General features: G+C 42.0%; 1 protein-coding gene across 1 annotated transcript in view; it reads right to left on the reverse strand.

The window, feature by feature from the left end:
- NEURL1 (neuralized E3 ubiquitin protein ligase 1) overlaps positions 1–17,110 on the reverse strand; it is a 165,540-nt gene that overhangs the window by 9,277 nt on the left and 139,153 nt on the right. Inside the window, exon 4 of the mRNA XM_054382490.1 lies at positions 6,535–7,215. Within this exon, the coding sequence (XP_054238465.1) occupies positions 6,535–7,215 (681 nt within the window). The remainder of the gene's footprint in view (positions 1–6,534; positions 7,216–17,110) is intronic.

Raw genomic sequence — 17,110 nt, forward strand, 5'->3', positions numbered from 1 at the left:
CTATAAAATACATGTATTTACACAGCCACTTGTTATGTTCCCACAGTTACAGGAACAATATTGCATTGACTAGAAACCTTCCTTCCCTTTGGGCTCAAAGCTTTCTGGCCAGCCATACTCTCAGAGCCCAGGCTCTGTGCTGCAGCTCATCTCCGCCCCTTAGGTGACTGACATCAGCTGATGATCCATAGGGGTTTTTGCAATCAGGTATTTCATGAAGGATTTAAAAACTGTGTAAACACACCGATATTCTGTTTTGTTCTTTAAATGTCCATGAAAACATACAGCCCAATATGCTGTCTGAAAGCAAAGAGCACACAGCAGACCTAGAGGGTATCTTTCCTGACCTAACATGTGAAGTTCAGCAGACCTAGAGGGTATCTTTCCTGACCTAGCATGTGAAGTTCAGTGGTTTGAACATCATCCTGCAAAATCCTGAGAGCATGGATACCAAGAAAGGAACACCTACCTGAACTGAGGCGAAAGAGCCTCTAATGGGGCTCCATCTCTCAACCTGAGAAATACTCGGACAACAAAACACTCAGACAGATGCTTAGATCAAGAGATTAAAAAAGAAGACTTGGTTAAGCAAGCTGAACCAAATGGAAACAAGAGAGTTGAAACTTTCATCTTGTTTAAGAAAAACCAAACAAAAAGCCCCCTAAAGGATCACTGATATTAATCACCCTGACTGAAAGTGTTTCTGTTAATAGACAGCACCTTTTCCAGATCCATCTCAAAAGGAGACAACAGCAAATAGTTCTGTGAGCAAAAGGAAGATCACTGCCTGGACCAGCAGCTCCAAGCTCTATGCTTCTCCAGGAGGGACACGTATAAATAGGGTGGTAGATGCATACAGGAAACAGATCTACTTTTCTTGGCCAGCGCTGCTCTGAATTGCTATGGGAGGCTCTGCTGGATGAAAAAGCATCTGACAAAGAACAAAAAGAAAGAGTTTATTCTGCTATGTCACTTTCACAGTAGCCAGAATAACTAACTCATGCCAGTGTTAGTTCAAAGAACAGGCAGAATTTTATCTGTCCTGACAAGCTGCAATTCAAAGAGGCTAGTGTATGATCCCATACTCTGCATATTCACTGCAGGCAGGCAAAGGTATTGTGAGATAAGGGAGATCTATACCTTACTATGAACCAGGGATAGTTCCTCATCCTATGGATGATAATCATTGCCACTCATGTCAAGGAGAGCTGTCTCTTAGAGGAGGTGTACTTGCTTTACCCAGATGCTGGCAGATTCCTCAGTCCATAGGCTTACTCATAGCAAGCGTGGGTTAATTACTTATCACCAGTGATGTGATCTTCAGTGGGAGAGGCAAAGGTTCCATGAGCAAGTATTAATTCTGACACTGGTGACACTGACCACAAGAGACAAGCACTTGACTGCATTCAACCCTCCATGACCACGCAGTGCTCCAAAACACAAGTTATAAAGTAACTTGTCTGCTCTAACACAAGTAATCCTCCTTTAAAATGACAAATATGAAAGAGGACATGAATTGAGAGCCCTGTACAGTGCCAGAACCAATGCCAGAATTTATGGAGACTGCAATGCTATTGTGCAGCTCTTACAGCTTAACATCAGTAATGTATACATCACTTGCAATGGAAGATAAAACCATGTATGATAGGAGGGTTTATGAAAAGGCATCAATTAATACAAGTGGCTTTCTCTCCAAGAGGCACTAAGTATTAACCCTACTCACTAACATCATAAAACACCCTGCAGTGCATAGGAGCTCCAGGCACTTAAGTGCCACAGAACACCAACCTGTTAGATCCCAATCAGCTTCATGAGGCATTTTCTCTACAAGTGGGAAATGTTTCCAAAATAAATAGAAAAACTTGGATAGTAGAACTCTGGAGCACTTCTAGCTGAACACATGTTAAACAAAGTAATTCATTGCACGCATCTATGTGCAACAATGTCAATCATCTATGTACAACAGTGCCAATCATTTATCAGGCTTCCCTTGCACTCTTCAGCTTGGCAATTTCCACATGACTGCAATGAACCAAAGCAGAGAAGGCTCAGGTTCCCAAATGGCTAACATACTTCTGAGATCAGACATGAGGGGGTGTGATTTACTACTCTAAAGAGCTATCTTCTCTCAAACAGGAGATTATAAACCCAGAGCTGGGGAATCAAGATCCCAGCTTCTCCTTGCTTTGTTACACAGTGTTCCTGCTGTCTGCCCCATGGACAGTGTGTATAAGAATCATCCATACCACTCATCATGTGAGTATTCTGTATGCTCACTGCAGTGATTGCATGTGCAAAGTCAGTCTGTAACTGCACCCAGAGTGGGTGCTGGAGTCCTGTGACAGTCAAGCAGCAACCACAGCCTAAGAAAATTGCTTACATAGGAATGGACAAAAGCCTGAAAAGAGGTCAGATGGGATGAGTTCACAATAAAGCCCTGTAGATTCTTAGGAGGCTGAGGCCAGACTAAAGCTGCAGCAGAGACCAGAAGAAAGAGGAGAAAGTCTCCCTTGGAGATAATCTGGAGACAGTAGTTGAAGGAACTTTATCAGTGAGATAAGTGAGGAATCCTGGGATGCAGAGGAATAGTCCTGGTCAGAAAAGAGGACAGTCTTCAAGGCTCAGATATGGCCTGTGAACCATTACTTGTCTGTGGAGAGGTAGATACTCACATTGGATGGAGCTAAAGTCAAAGAAAATCAGCTTCATTAGTATGACCACTGATGGAACATGTTATTTCATTGCTCAAAAGAAAATTGCAGTATTACTGGAAAGAATGAAATTCACAAGGGAAACCACACTAGGAAAAAAAACAACAAACAAAATAAAAGAGATGAAGGAAGATTTTTTCACATGGTGGTAATTCACTCTGAGACAAAAGAATATGAAAGAATATTCCCAACCATTTGGATCCCCAAATGCTAAATATATAGTTATTACTATGATAGCTCCTCCAGACATGAGTCATACATTTTAAAACCTTATAGGATCAATCAGTTTAAATTCATAAATTAATGACACCACCAAACCCAGACCAATCTATTCAGACTGGCTCATTTCAGCCTCTCAGAGCTGTGGATAAAATTGTGTGTCAGCTGAAATGCTTACCAGCAAAAGCTGAAAGCAGTAGATCAAATTTAATAGGCTACTTTTGTCAACTGGACAGGGAAAAAGAAAAACAAACCAACAACCACAAAACAAAACAAAAACCCAGGCCTGAACTAATAGAATTCCTAAAGGATATGCAAAGACTTTCATTTTTGTATGCCTAATGATTTGGGGGTTTGTTTGGTTGTCTTTATGTGCATGACCCACAAAATTTCTCAGTTAAGACCTGCAGTTTATGTATAAAATATGTATAAAGACTTCCAATCCTGAGAAAAAGATCTATTGCCTCCCTCAATAGACAGTTCCTGTAGTTAATTGCCCTCACTTATGTTTAATTTAAATTTGTGTCCCTCCCAGCAGCTTGATTTTTTTTTTTTCAATGCTATTATCTGCTAGACTGAAGTGCCCTCCTCTTTTATTTATCTTCCCTCTATGGTCAAGTTGCCCTTTGAACCATTTCTTTGCAGCAAATTGACATCCTACCACCTCCCACTACAGATGACCATGGCTTCTCACTGTGCTGTGGTGGGGTTTATTTTATTTTCCCTTTGCTGGGATGACATAAAGACAAATAGTGTTTCCAACTTCATCTTAATTTTCTGCATTTTTATTTCTCCTGTTGCAAATGTATTGCCAGTACGTAATGCCAGGCTGGTAAGATGGAAATAGAAGTCAGAATTCTTTGTTATCAAACCAAGTCCACACTGCTCTCCTCTCTTGCACAGTTCTGTAAGACCATCAGCCTGGGCAGAGGTGGTCTCCCCTGATATTTAGATTAGGCAATGTTGTACCCCCAACACTGTGGAATAACTGCACTCAGGAAATGTCAGCTTCTATGAGGTAAAGCTGTAAGTCAGGAAAGACCCAATCTTGGTCCTGCTCTGACTCAGGACCAAATAACTAATCTCAAGGTGTGAAATGTACTATCCAGTGATCAGCAACCCAAGCCATCTTGTTTTCTGACTCAAACCTTCTCTAGGGTGTAATTGCTGCTTTCCACCTTCCTCATCCCCCAAATGAAACGAAAAATCTGGAGAAGAAGCAAACCCAGCAACTTTAATTTCATTTTATAACTGGTTGTAACACTGATGTTCCCTTAACACTACTGCTTTGATTAATCTAATAATGGTATGTCCCTAGAAATAGAATGACATCTGCTATTTAAGATTGGTTTGGTACAATTGTGCCTCTTGCAGTATTTGCTTCTCATTTCTTTCAAGGATATGGAACTTCACTTTTTCTATTAAAACTGGGAAAAGATGACTATAAACATGTCTTCTACTGTGGTATCAAACTCAGACTACAAAAGACAGATCACACAAAATTACTCATTTGCATTGTGAAGATGGAGCTTGTCATTAGAAAGATGAACACTTAATATTCTTCTTTACATGTTCTAATATTATAATGACAGATATTACAGCAGGCACCACAATCTGTTCCACTGCAGTGCAAATAGTGCACATCAGCTCCCTGATAACGCTGCAAAAGCTGGAGAAGGGAATTCATTATTTTGTTTGCCTTCTCTCAATATACTGCTGATCTGCACAACTACTGCAGTTGCAGAGATGTGCAGCATTGAGAGAGTCTCAGTGCCCTTCTCTGGGGAGTGCACTGTACTGATACTGGGAATCTACTGCAGTGTTGTTGTACTGGAAATCTATTTTCAGCTTCTCTGAAAGTGATCAAGGCCAGAAAAATTCTGTTACGTGGTGAGGAGTTTTGCAACTCAGCAGATTTCATTTAATAGACCCAAACACAGATTTATCTAAAACATGCACTGGGAGTGTATTTGTTTGGGAGGTAGGGAGGACATGCATAGGGTATGTGCAGCTGGAGGTCTGCCCAGGAGGCAGAAAGCCTGAGTTCAGGTCCCTGCTCTGTATGAGGACATGAATCTGTTCCTCTGGTGAGTCACATCCTCACTGCCCTGTTTCAGGACTCACTGCAAGCAGGGAATTTGCTTTGTACAAAACTGTCAAGAAGTAGTGATCTCATATGAAAAGAAGCATTGGTTAATTGCTTAGTTTTACCAGCAGTTCAATGACCTAAGGATGTTTTCCTTCTAATGCATACAGGCACATTCAATCTCCTACTTCACTGGGATCTGTTTGCCTTCACCTACCATCACTGTGACAGGTTGGTGGAGAAGCAGAGCCAGCCATGGATTATATACAGTATTCACAACAAATGTAATCAGGGGGAATTATCAGGGATTGAGTCTTGAGCTCCTGGAAATAAACTGCAGTATTACATTTGTTATCTGCCAGCCTTTAGCAGCCACAAAACACTCACAGCACAGGGCTATGGTCAACTTTAAGCACATCATAGTGTGACAAAGGTGAACTGGACCCTGCAGACAGTTGTATGTTTTCACCACAATTTGTCTTCAAAGATATCCTAAAAAAAGGGAGGTGTTTGTGGCTTTTGAGTTTCCTTTTGGGTGAGAGAAAAATTTTAATACTGAGGATTTGAAGCAAAAAGGAATGTAAATATATCATAAATAAGAAATAAATTCCAGTCAGAGAAGCACCAGGAATTACACCATGTTCTCAGAACCCATCGTTTGCTTTCTGACACTGACACCAGCAGAATCATGATCTGGTCCAAATTCAGGACTAAACACATCCCACACTTGTGTCTAATACACACACACAAAAGTTGATCCTGTGCAACTGCTATTTCAAAGCTTTTTGCTCCACACCTTCAAACCATGACTTTTCAACATTTAAATGAAGTATTTCAGTTAACAGAGTTTAAAAACAGAGCAAAAATACCAAGGAAAAGAGGCCAGCTCTCCAGAGGTGCATCACCCTGTATAAGCTACACTGCCTTAAGTAGAGCTGGAGGACAAGCAAACCCCTTTCCTGTTTAGCTGGTCAGTGCCCCACTCTGTGCACCGTCACAATCATGATGCTCAGCCCTTTCTCTCTACTTGCTAACCTGCCTGGCACATACAAGCCTGGGGAAAGCAGAAGCACCACCTCTTTGGGCAATCAGTCGTGACAGATAGCTAACACACAAAGAAGGGCATCACATCTCATTTTTCCTGCTGACTATGTCCTCAGCCTAAAGCAACTCTCCTCTGGATTCCTTGCTCCTCCTAGGTCAGCAGTAAATCATCTGCACTTTAATGGAGATCTCTGAGGCTTAATTCATTATCTGAAAACACCTTTGAGACTATCAAGTGAAGGATGCTAGAGAAGTACAAAGAGGTAAGCCAAGTCTTGTAACACATATCCATGTGCTTTATATGTGACTTGGCTTTGCTTTTTTTTTTCTCTTTTATGAACCCAAAATTTGTACCTGATCCTAGAGCAGGGAGGGAACCATATTCCTCTCCACTTTCCCCCCCCCCCCCCCCCCCCGATGTATTCCCCCTTGCTTTCTTGTGCATGAAGTTTGGAAAAAGAAGGTCCAACATACCCAACAATCGAATCTGCATGACGGCACCATGTAAAACGAAGAACATCCAGAGGGGCTGGGAACAGTCCACGCAGACCTGCATGCCAGTGCTGGCGCCGTTGTGACTCAAATGCAGCTCACCATCCGTATTCACCATAAATCCCAGGATGTCTCCACTCTGGAGGGGCACCACGACTCGGCAGATCGCCCAGAACTCCTTTCGGTCCACCAAGGACTCGGGGTTATAGGGGAGGTCGCTGGGGCGCAAGGTGCTGGGGTCACAGGACGTGACCCCGTAGGACAGTGTCCCCATGCGCACGGCGTTGGACTTGTTGATTTTAACAAAAATGGTTTCGTTGATCCGAAGAGGTCTGCTGGTGAAAACCAAAGTCCTCTCCTCCCGGGCGTGTTCCAGACGGGCCACAGTTTGGTCATCGAGTATTTTGACGTGGGGTCCTCGGAGATGGTGGAAGCGGAGGTCACTCTCCAGCTGGGAGGGGAGAAGGTGGGAATGCTGGGAGTTGAGGGAGTTCTGCGGGATGGGGCAGGTGGTGGCCGTCACATGGAAGGTCTCCTCCTGCAGGTTGAGGTCGCAGAGGCTGACGGAGAGGCGTGTGTCCTCTGTCTCCCGCCGCAGCGAGGGCCGGCGGATAGCGGTGAAGGAGCGTGGCCGCAGGCAGTCAGGAGGAATGATCTCACTGTCTGTAGGGAAAGAGAAAACAAACAAGGGGCACGTCAAAAAAAATGAAGACATCCAGGAGTTTGCACATCGCCACTGGTTGGAATGATAGGTTTAACAGGGACCATCAGAGACCTGCTGCCGTTAATAAATTTTCCCCTTTAAAATATGGAAGTAGAGCATCATAAAATGTATCTGCAATTGATTTCTGTTCTTGTACTTTCCCCACCAGCACCAACATTTTCAACTTCTGAGCAGGCAGACTCAAAATCAATCTTGATTCAAGCCCAGGTCCAAGTGGTTTGAGGTGGGCCCACTCCATGCAATACAATCCCTCCAGAGGTGGCACAAAGCAACACCACCAGACCTCAGCATAGAACCTGCCGCAAACATAGTGCAAAGAGGAGCAATTCACCAGGGGAGGCTCTCCTTGGAGAGGGGAAGCAGAGGGTAAATATCTGAAATATACTCTGAACTTATCCACCCATTTCTATAGAGCCTCCCAGTTTTCATGCCCTCTTGTCTTCTGAAATTCTCATAGAACCAAGAAATAAATATCTAACTAAATATTGCTTTTGTTTTAAAACAAATGCTACATTCAGTTCCAATTTATTTATCACCATATGAAGTCTGATTAATATTCCTGTATATAAGGAGTCATTAGTGTTCTAGTGCTTACTGCAAATCAGGACAGATATGGATTTCATAGTGCAGAACTTGGGGATATGCAGATTTCTATAAATAACATATGATTGTTTATTATAATAATCATATGTTATTTAATCATAGTAATATATATGTTATGCTCATATCATAATAATCATGTTATGATAATCATAATAATATATATTACTAATAATAATTTCATTATATAATTATGAATAATTAAAAATCAAATCCATGGACGTGTAACAAAGAAAGATGCTGCTCACACATTCAAATCCACCAGTGGAAACAGAATTGCAGTTTGTACTCTTTGTCACTGTTTCAAGATCTAATCATCAATGTATTTGATTCTTTTTCTAAGGAACATAATGACCTACCTTTATGGCCTAAACTACTTTTATTCAACCTATCCTTAATGACACTGTTGCCATAGAAACCTTAAAGAGCAATATCCTGAGGAAAAAAAATGATTATTTAAATAGATATGAAAAGCAAATTGAGGCAATGCACAGATTTAGACTTATGCCTGTCTTTCTGAACTCTAAGAAGCCTGTAAGCATCGCTGTGAGAAAACTGAGTACATGAGTTACCCTCTGAAAACCTGATAATAAGCTGTGGCCCACACTGACTCTTCTGCAGGAGCTATGCTTGAAGACTGTTGATTCAAACCCAGGTCCAAATGGTTTGAGGTGGGCCCACTCCATGCAATACAATCCCTCCAGAGGTGGCACAAAGCAACACCACCAGACCTCAGCATGGAACCTGCCTCAAACATAGCGCAAAGAGGAGCAACAGGAAGAGTCAGGGGGCAAAGACTAGTTCCCAACCCATCTGCTAGGCCCTTATAGTGGGCACCTCTTCTGGCCACATACCCTTGGGATTCTCTTCTATGACAGCAAAAGAGCAGCATCTCAGGTTACCTGAGGATTTTCCCAAAGGGATGCAGCCAGAGTAGTGTCTTGGTGCTGGTACACCAAGGAAAAATGCCAGCTACTGAATAACCAAACCTCCTGCAATATCTGTGCTCTGACTAATGCCTTTCCTGCCCTTCTCTTCTGGGAGCCATGACAAGAGCACACCCACACAGAGTTTGGATTCAGTGGAGCTGTTTGCTTTGCTTAAACTGGATTATTCCAGGCTCCTCTTTAAATAAACTGCTATTACAAGGGAAGCACAGTCTCAAAATAAAAATGGGCTTTGTGTCTAATATGTGAGCTTCCCCATACTGATATTTCAACTTCTCTTCCCAGAGTTAATTAAAGAAGGAATAAATGAAATCATAAATTACCCCAAGTAACATAGAACTGGGTTGCATTAATGCTTTGTAATATATGGGCTAGCATTTGCATTGCAAGTGCTCCTGCTGGATAGAATTAGATCTGTTTGACTCTCCTTTGGCTGGAAACCTACATGGGAGAACAAATTAATACTGGCAGCTGGTGACTATCCTTTGGTGTAGGTGATTGGGTAGAGACCTTTCTGAATAGAAACAGAAGGTCCTCTCTGTTTTATTCCCCGTAACTATGCATGTGCAGCCTGGCTGACAACTGTGATGTGTGGGTAGCTTGCAGCCAGGGTTTTGAAACAGCTTGTTTTCCACCAGGATGCTTGCATTTCCCTTTGGCTGCTGGACAAAGTATCTTTTTCCATCTGAAAAGAGGTTAAGAGAGATAGAGCTCTTCTGCAGCCCAGACACGTGGCAGTGATAGCAAACTAGGGTTATGCATACAACTCTCTTACTTAAATCCATTGGTAGCTCAGATCCCCTGCCAGTTAAAAGACATGAGGGATATGGGATTTACTGTGGGATTTAGTTCATTAATGTTTGCAAACACTCATGGAAGAAAAGATTGCAGTTTACTGGTATCTGAAGCAGGTTTGGGAACATTTAGAAAGGTCAGTCTTGAAGAGATGCCTGCCTGCTCCAGGGATCTCTATTTTTATAAATCACAGAATAGACAAAGAAGAAAGAAAATTAAAATCCCATTGACTACAAAGTAAAACAAAGATGGGATTCATCTTTTGGGGTAATAGGAAAGTTGGATGAAATATGGAATGCCATTTTACACAGAATGACTGATAATAATCAAGGGCTATGAAATAATGATTTGGTGAAATGTGAAACAAATGAGGTGATTTTGAGCCATTTCTTTCACTAGAAGATGGACAGGAATGAGTTTTTTTCTTCCACTAAAGCTTCAGTTATCACTTTTCAAACACTGACCAAGCTGTTCATGCTGAGCATGAACCAAGTGGCCCACAGCACACTCTTACTGCTGCCGAACATTTACAGCTGACTTTTAATGCTTACAAGGGAGGGACTCTCCATGTAGGAGTGGGTTCAGGCACATTTATATTTGCAGAGACAAACCTGGAGCACACATCAAAAAGACAGAATGACTTTATGTGATGAGATTGTAAAATACAAAATAGGTCCAATGGCCTGTTACTGAGGGGACCACCCAGCATCAGCCTGAAGAATTTAGAAAACATCCTTTCTTAATAAATATTCAAGGTTATAAAATTTCCTGTACAAGGCAGTTGGCAGTGTTTCTTTGAGAAAAGTCAACTGGTGAGAGACCTCCTTGGGTGAGAACAGATGAATTTGTGAGTGAAGACCATGACTCCCACTGAGTCATCAGAGCAAGATTCAAACAAGCTTTGAGGTAGGACCAGCAAGCTGGCCACAATGCAGGATGGCTGCCTAGAGAACTTTTCAGAGAGGTTTTGCTGAGCTCTGCACCAGTGCAGTTATGATGCTAGTGCTGGATTTAGAGATTTAAAGTTTGTGGTATAACACAGACATAGCCAAAGCGAAAAGGGTTTCTACTTAATATAATTTTTTCTGTTCCTCAGTTGGAGAATCTGAATTTTTGTAAAGGATGCCTCACTTCACAAGTACCTTTGTATCTTTTGCTGGCATTGTTTAAGGAAAAGAAAAAAAAAAGTAAGCAAAAATAATTCTGCAAAGTAGTAACGAAGGGCACTTGAGCAGTTCTGCCATCTTCTGTTTTCTCCTCCTCTTTAGAGTGGCTTATCTAAAAAACTTAGATTTTCAGCAGCTGATTCTTTGCACAGAAAATTGACTTGAAGTATGTTCCTCAAACCGAAGGCTTCAAACCTCTCATTTTTCCTGCTCAGAGGGCATGGAATAGCCTCCTGCCTCGTGCAGGCTCAAAGTGACTGCAGTAACACTTTAAAACAGCACTTACAAGGTGCTGGTAAGCAGTCACAGGCAGCTGCAATCACTGCCTCCAGACGAGAACTATTTCACTTACATCAGTTTCGTGAACCACTGCCAAATGATGTCTTAAAATCATCTTTTCCTTAAACAAGTGTAATATGTACAATACCTATTCATTACAGATACTGCATACACACACATTCAAATACAGCTGTGTGCCCATCCAAACACACTTCTAACCACCAGCATGCACAGATGGGATCAGCCCCACACAAACCCAAAGGGGATGTGTTGCTGTCAGACTGTCAAATCATTATTTCCTTCCTCTTTTTTCAGTGATGTCTGTTACTGCCTGAAGTCTTGACTTTCCAAGGTCATAAGCAGCCAGCATTCACACACCTGTAAAGGATCTGAGAAAGCAGAGCAAACTCAGCATGCATACACACAGGAGCTGGAAACTAGCAGAACCCAGTATTTAACTGCAAGCTCTAGGGACACAGACCTCCTGTTGATGAGTTTTCTGAGACTGGTGCAATCCTATGGCCTCATATGGACTGTAAGTCTCCAGAGTATCAGGGCTGTATCAGGGCTGCAACCACTCTCTAGAATGAGCTGTGGAAGACCTAGTATAAATAAACCAATCTTGACATTTACTACTATAAAAGAATAACCTAAAAACATGGGAAATCAGACTAATAATGTAAGAATCTCTCCCTTTCATAATGATTTTCCCTCCCAGGTGAGAGGAATTTGGATAAGTCAAGGAACAACTTAGTGATTCCTTGCATCCGGAGAACATTCCTGTCCTCAGCTACTAAGCAAAGAGTGAAAAAATTAGTAAGGTCTGAACTGTGCTGATGTGCTCCCTCCTGTCCTGTGCAAACCCTCATGTTTTTCCTTCCTTCTGGTCTTTGCTTTACTTCTTCACAACAGCATTTTTCTTCTCTTAATCCTTGACTTCATTGAGTCATAGTACTTTTAGTGAGTACTGGTACACAATGTATAATTTCAGTGACTAAGATGCTAAATTACAGGTTGGTAGGGAAGTCAGTGGCCCCTACAGGAACACTCTATGTAAATGTACAGCTGCAAAAGGATGCATATAGTAATGTGCAGCTGCAATAGGATGTATACTGTAACGTATAACTGCAAAAAGCATGCATGTTGTATTATTCCCACCATGCTGAAGGGGCTCCATTCCTACTCAGGAGTGATGATGAAGGCTCTTTTTATCACCATCAGTGTTACCTGTTGCAAAGGGCTATGCAGGGAGGGCAGCTGGCTTTCTGACACGTTGAACCTTGCACTATCTCCTCCACAGTCTACCGCAGACTTATGCGGCTAATAGTCACTTTGGGAAGACTTTGATATTGCAGGGAGATGTGTTTAAAGTCTGAGGCAGGTGTACCACAGGGTAAAATTACATTGCATTCAAAAGCAATTGGGAAAAGCAACCAGTTATAAGACATGAAATAAACCTGTGCTTCTGGAAACCTTCTGTCACTCACAGCCTTGTACTCCTCACTGTGGGAGCACAGGTATTAATCCCAGCTTGGCTGCCTGCCTCATCAACTCTACCTCTGTTGTGCTGTAGCAGTCTTTGCTCCCTTGCTGACTCAGTCCTAGTGAGTTGATGTATACTGCTCAGGAATGACCATGCTTGAGCACGGGAAAAGCCAGAATCATTTCTATAGATTTATAGTTCAATTCATTATGTACTTTAAGGTGACCAAGGACTGAAATTCAAGTAAAACGAAAACAACTTATATTCTTATTTCTCTCTCCTAAAATAACGATGACTGTGACTAAGGGCAAGGAGCAATATCCATTCCCAAACCCGTTTGGTTACCAGCTTGCTGATGTGTGTGTGGCATCACCTCCACTAGAATGAAGAAGAGCAGCTGTGACTGGGTTTGGGGAGAGAAGGACCACTCTGCAGCCCTGAGTTCCAAAGCCAATTCAAATCAAAGGGCAACTGGAAACAACACTTCCTGCAGCCTACGGTACTCATGACATTAAAGACGTCTCACCACTGTGGGACAGAGAGAGCTCTAGGCTCACTTGGTCTCTGCCACGGGGATCTTAATGGTTTCATTGTACCAGGAGGAACTAAAGCAAACGGGAGAGTGAAAACCACCCCTATGTAAACAGAGAAAAATTGAGAAGTGTAGAGAGCTGAGGCTACATTTACATTCATCAAGAGGAGGCAAAGCTCCACTCACAGAGCATGTCCAAAGAGCCTGCTGGCGATGTCTCTGAGCAGACACTCGTAAAAGTATTTGTTTTCTTGCAAGATTGTACTCTCCATGTGAGATCTGGAGAAGTTGGGGTCTGCCACACTCAGTATAAGGCTGCAGAAACCCATGCTGCAGAGCAGACGCTTCTGCTCCACACAGGGCTCTCCATTCCCTCCCTGCTTGTTACTGTTACATCTTGAATTCATGTGATCCAAGACCGCTCCATTTATTTGCCATAAACCATCAGGCACCAGAATGCAGCCTCTTGGATCATACAGTGAAGCCACTTTCAGAGCATTATTGTGGCATGTGGGGTGTAAATGTTTAAAATCCCTCAAAGGAATGATTCAGACTAAAAATCTCCTTTGCCATATATTTAGGAATTCGCTTCTAACAAAGTACATTTCCCTTTATGAGCAACTGAAAAAAAAAAATCAAACTGTCTGAGTTACTGTCTCAGATCAACCATCCCTTCTCCTTGAAAACACATCAAAACAAAGACAGCAGTTAAGTAAATACCTGCTTACACAATACCTGCATATGTGCTTGTCTCTATTTCATTGACAGGATAAATATCCCATTTCAAACAAATCTCCTACCTTTTGCTCTTGTTGCTGTGGCTCCTCTCTTTTTGCACTTTCAGGAACACTTGCAAAACCACAGCCGACAGACAATGTCACTTGAACTTAGCTGCATGTGTATGATGCCTAGACTGCTCTTTAAGAGACAGTAAAAGAGACAGGCACATGGCATTGGAGAGCAGGATTCAACTGCTGGGCTCTGCAGCAGAAGATACTCCTCACCAAGTAAACATAAAGGATATATACATGGTGAGTGGGAGGCACAAAAAAGTAATGTTCTTATTTTATAGACTGGACACCGTGCGATGGAGTAAGCTGTCCAAGGCAATAGAAGACTCCTCTGGCAGAGGATTCCTCATCTAAGGAATGAAAGCATGCAATCTCATACATGAATAAGACTATAGTTGAAGGTAAATGTTGAGTACCGACTGATAAAATTGTGGTTTTGGGGCACATGGCATGTAGTAAAATGCTCTGAACCAGCCTGGTTCATAGCATTCATACAATTCTAACATGTGGAAGCATGTCACATTGATTTGCACATGTGAAACAGCACAAAGAGTATAACTAGCCTCATAAAATTGAAATCAGCTACTGTTTTTCTTAGCAAACATGAATTTCTGGAAGAGTTTGACAGTAGATTATGAAGAACCAAACTTCTAGATGTGCATTACAGTTGTGGATTTGTTTTGCACAACAGCTGATGCTTAGAGAGAGTCTGCGGGGTGCTGGCAACATCCGTGTTAGAAACAACACATTTTGGATTTTGTTCAGGAAGGATTTTCATTTGGGCTAAACTCGTTCTCCTTAGCTCAGCAGTCCTGAAGACTGATGTATGTCCTTCAGGTTGAAGATGTGCATAACCACTGCCACAGTCACTTCTGGACGTCAGCACCTCCTTGTCTGACTCTTTTTATTGTGTTCATGCGTGTTCCGTTTGATGTTTTCTAACTCCCCGTGAAGTCAAAGAAATACAGTTTGAGCAGAAACCATGTGCCTTGGGTTTTATAGAGACCATCTAATCTCCATTATTCACTCCTTAGTCTATCTCCCACTCATGCACATGAAGTGTCTGAAATTTACTCCCACCTCCATGCAATCATTTCCACCTCCATTGCCCCAGGCCTGCTAAACTCCATGATCAGCTATTATTATCCCCCTAGAAAACAACAGGTGTCATTTTTAGGTCCATACTGGTGTTATTTTAATCTCAGTCCTGCCTCTCTCTTTTCCTACATTTCCTCTTACCCTTTCTACGGCTAGCAAGACTTTTATTACTTGTTTTAGTTACCTGTGCAAGACCCAGTTCTGCCTGGAGATTGTCATTTGTTCCTTTATCTTGTACTTCCTGCTCCTTAAGATGGAAATTTCTCTGTAGGAAAGGTGGGTTTTTCTTCTTCTTCATGGGAAACTATGGCAGTAATTGATATCTGTGGTTGTCTAGTAACTTTCTAGAGCCCTCTTTCTCATACCTGGTGACTTCATTGCTTCCGGCACTATCCCTTTTGTTCTCCTCTCCTCCTAGAAATTTTGATTCTCTTATCTCACCTTTTTTTAAAGGCACCCAGCCTAAATTGCCACATTCAGCTAAGACAGTAGTTTGGCACTGAATGCAGCACTGACCCCCACAACTTTACCTGCATGTATTGTGTTGCAGATTGCTATGGGACCTCAAACAATTCTATTTCCAGTTCTCTTTATGTTACTGTGCAAATGTTTCCATAACATTTCAGTGACCACAGCCAGTTCCTAACATATATTAGACACATCCCTTCATACCCTGGATCATTTGACAGTAATTTTCTTCAAAATAAGTGCTTTCTTCCTTCTTCCCATGTTATTTATGTATCCTGCATTTATGCTTTTTCACTTGCTTTCACTTATCCCTGTGCCTTAATGCAGGTGTGGAGATGATGACTCCTTCTGCAACTTCTCCCCAAGTTTTACAGTGAAAGGCTCCTGCCACTGCTGACAGTTTTACAGCCAGCTGCTCTGGGAGAATTCAAACCACCAACCACCTCATTGCTGCCAACGTCTCCCCAAGGCCCAGCATTGTGTCCTGCACCATTGTTTATTGAATTGAATTAACACCAACGTGTCTTCCCCCTTTACCTTAGGAAACCAAGCAATGCTGCTTGCTGCAGTCCTATTTGGTTTGGCAAAGCTGCCCAAAGGCACTGTTAAATGAGAAATTGCCCAGACATCACAAGGATTTTGCTGTCTCACAGCAACCTTGCTAACCAGAGCTAAAAGCACAATGTTTTGCAGTGAACACACAACCTATGAAGGGCAGTGATAATACCTTTCTGTAAAAGCAAATAAATACTGAACTGAGAACTTCTCCAGTTGATATCTGGGGGCTTGTTTGGAAATCACTGTGATTTTCAAAACTGAAATGTTATTTCAAGACCCCAAATTGACATCTATACTTTTGAAAACAGTGAAAGAAAACAGCAAGAGTTTGCTAAAAGTGGTTCACTTTTTCAGCCATGACTAATAAAGTTTACAGATCATCTTTCTTCCGTCTGGTTCCTCACCTAAAGATCAAACAACTGTATGTCTGAACACACATTATGTATTTTGTCCAGAATATTTTCTGTGTTTTAATTCCTTTTAACATCTCTTTCTTGGAGAATTTCCACTTTAGAATAAAAAGTGAAGAAGCTCTCAAAAAATTTCTGACTTATTTTTCACACATACAAAATGACAGCGCAACCATTACATCTCATCCACCCCAGTCATGTTCCAGAGTTGGCATACACAGAATCACAGAATCAACCAGGTTGGAAGAGACCTCCAAGGTCATCAAGTCCAACCGATCACCCAACCCTATCTAATCAACTAGACCATGGCACTAAGTGCCTCATCCAGTCTTTTGTTAAACACCTCCAGGGATGTCGACCCCACCACCTCCCTGGGCAGCCCATTCCAATGGGCAATCTTTCTTTCTGTGAAGAACTTCTGTCTAAGATCAAGCCTAAACTTACCCTACAGAGCTTGAGACTGTGTCCATCTTGCATTATCTGCAAGAAGTGGTCTCCCAGTTATGCATGGAGACAGTGAATTAAGACTTTGCTTGTTGTAAATTAACACAATTATTGCAGCCTGCACTAATTCAGAAAAGTTCAGCATGTGTTTAGGTCTGTTGCATTTCATGACAGCACTTAAATACCCACTTCATCCAAACAAGTATTTATATCCCACTGAAGGCAACAGGATGTACACAGTGAGCAGAAAAGGAGATTTCCTG

The sequence above is a fragment of the Indicator indicator genome, chromosome 7 (assembly GCF_027791375.1).
Source record: "Indicator indicator isolate 239-I01 chromosome 7, UM_Iind_1.1, whole genome shotgun sequence".
Taxonomy (NCBI): Eukaryota; Metazoa; Chordata; class Aves; order Piciformes; family Indicatoridae; genus Indicator; species Indicator indicator.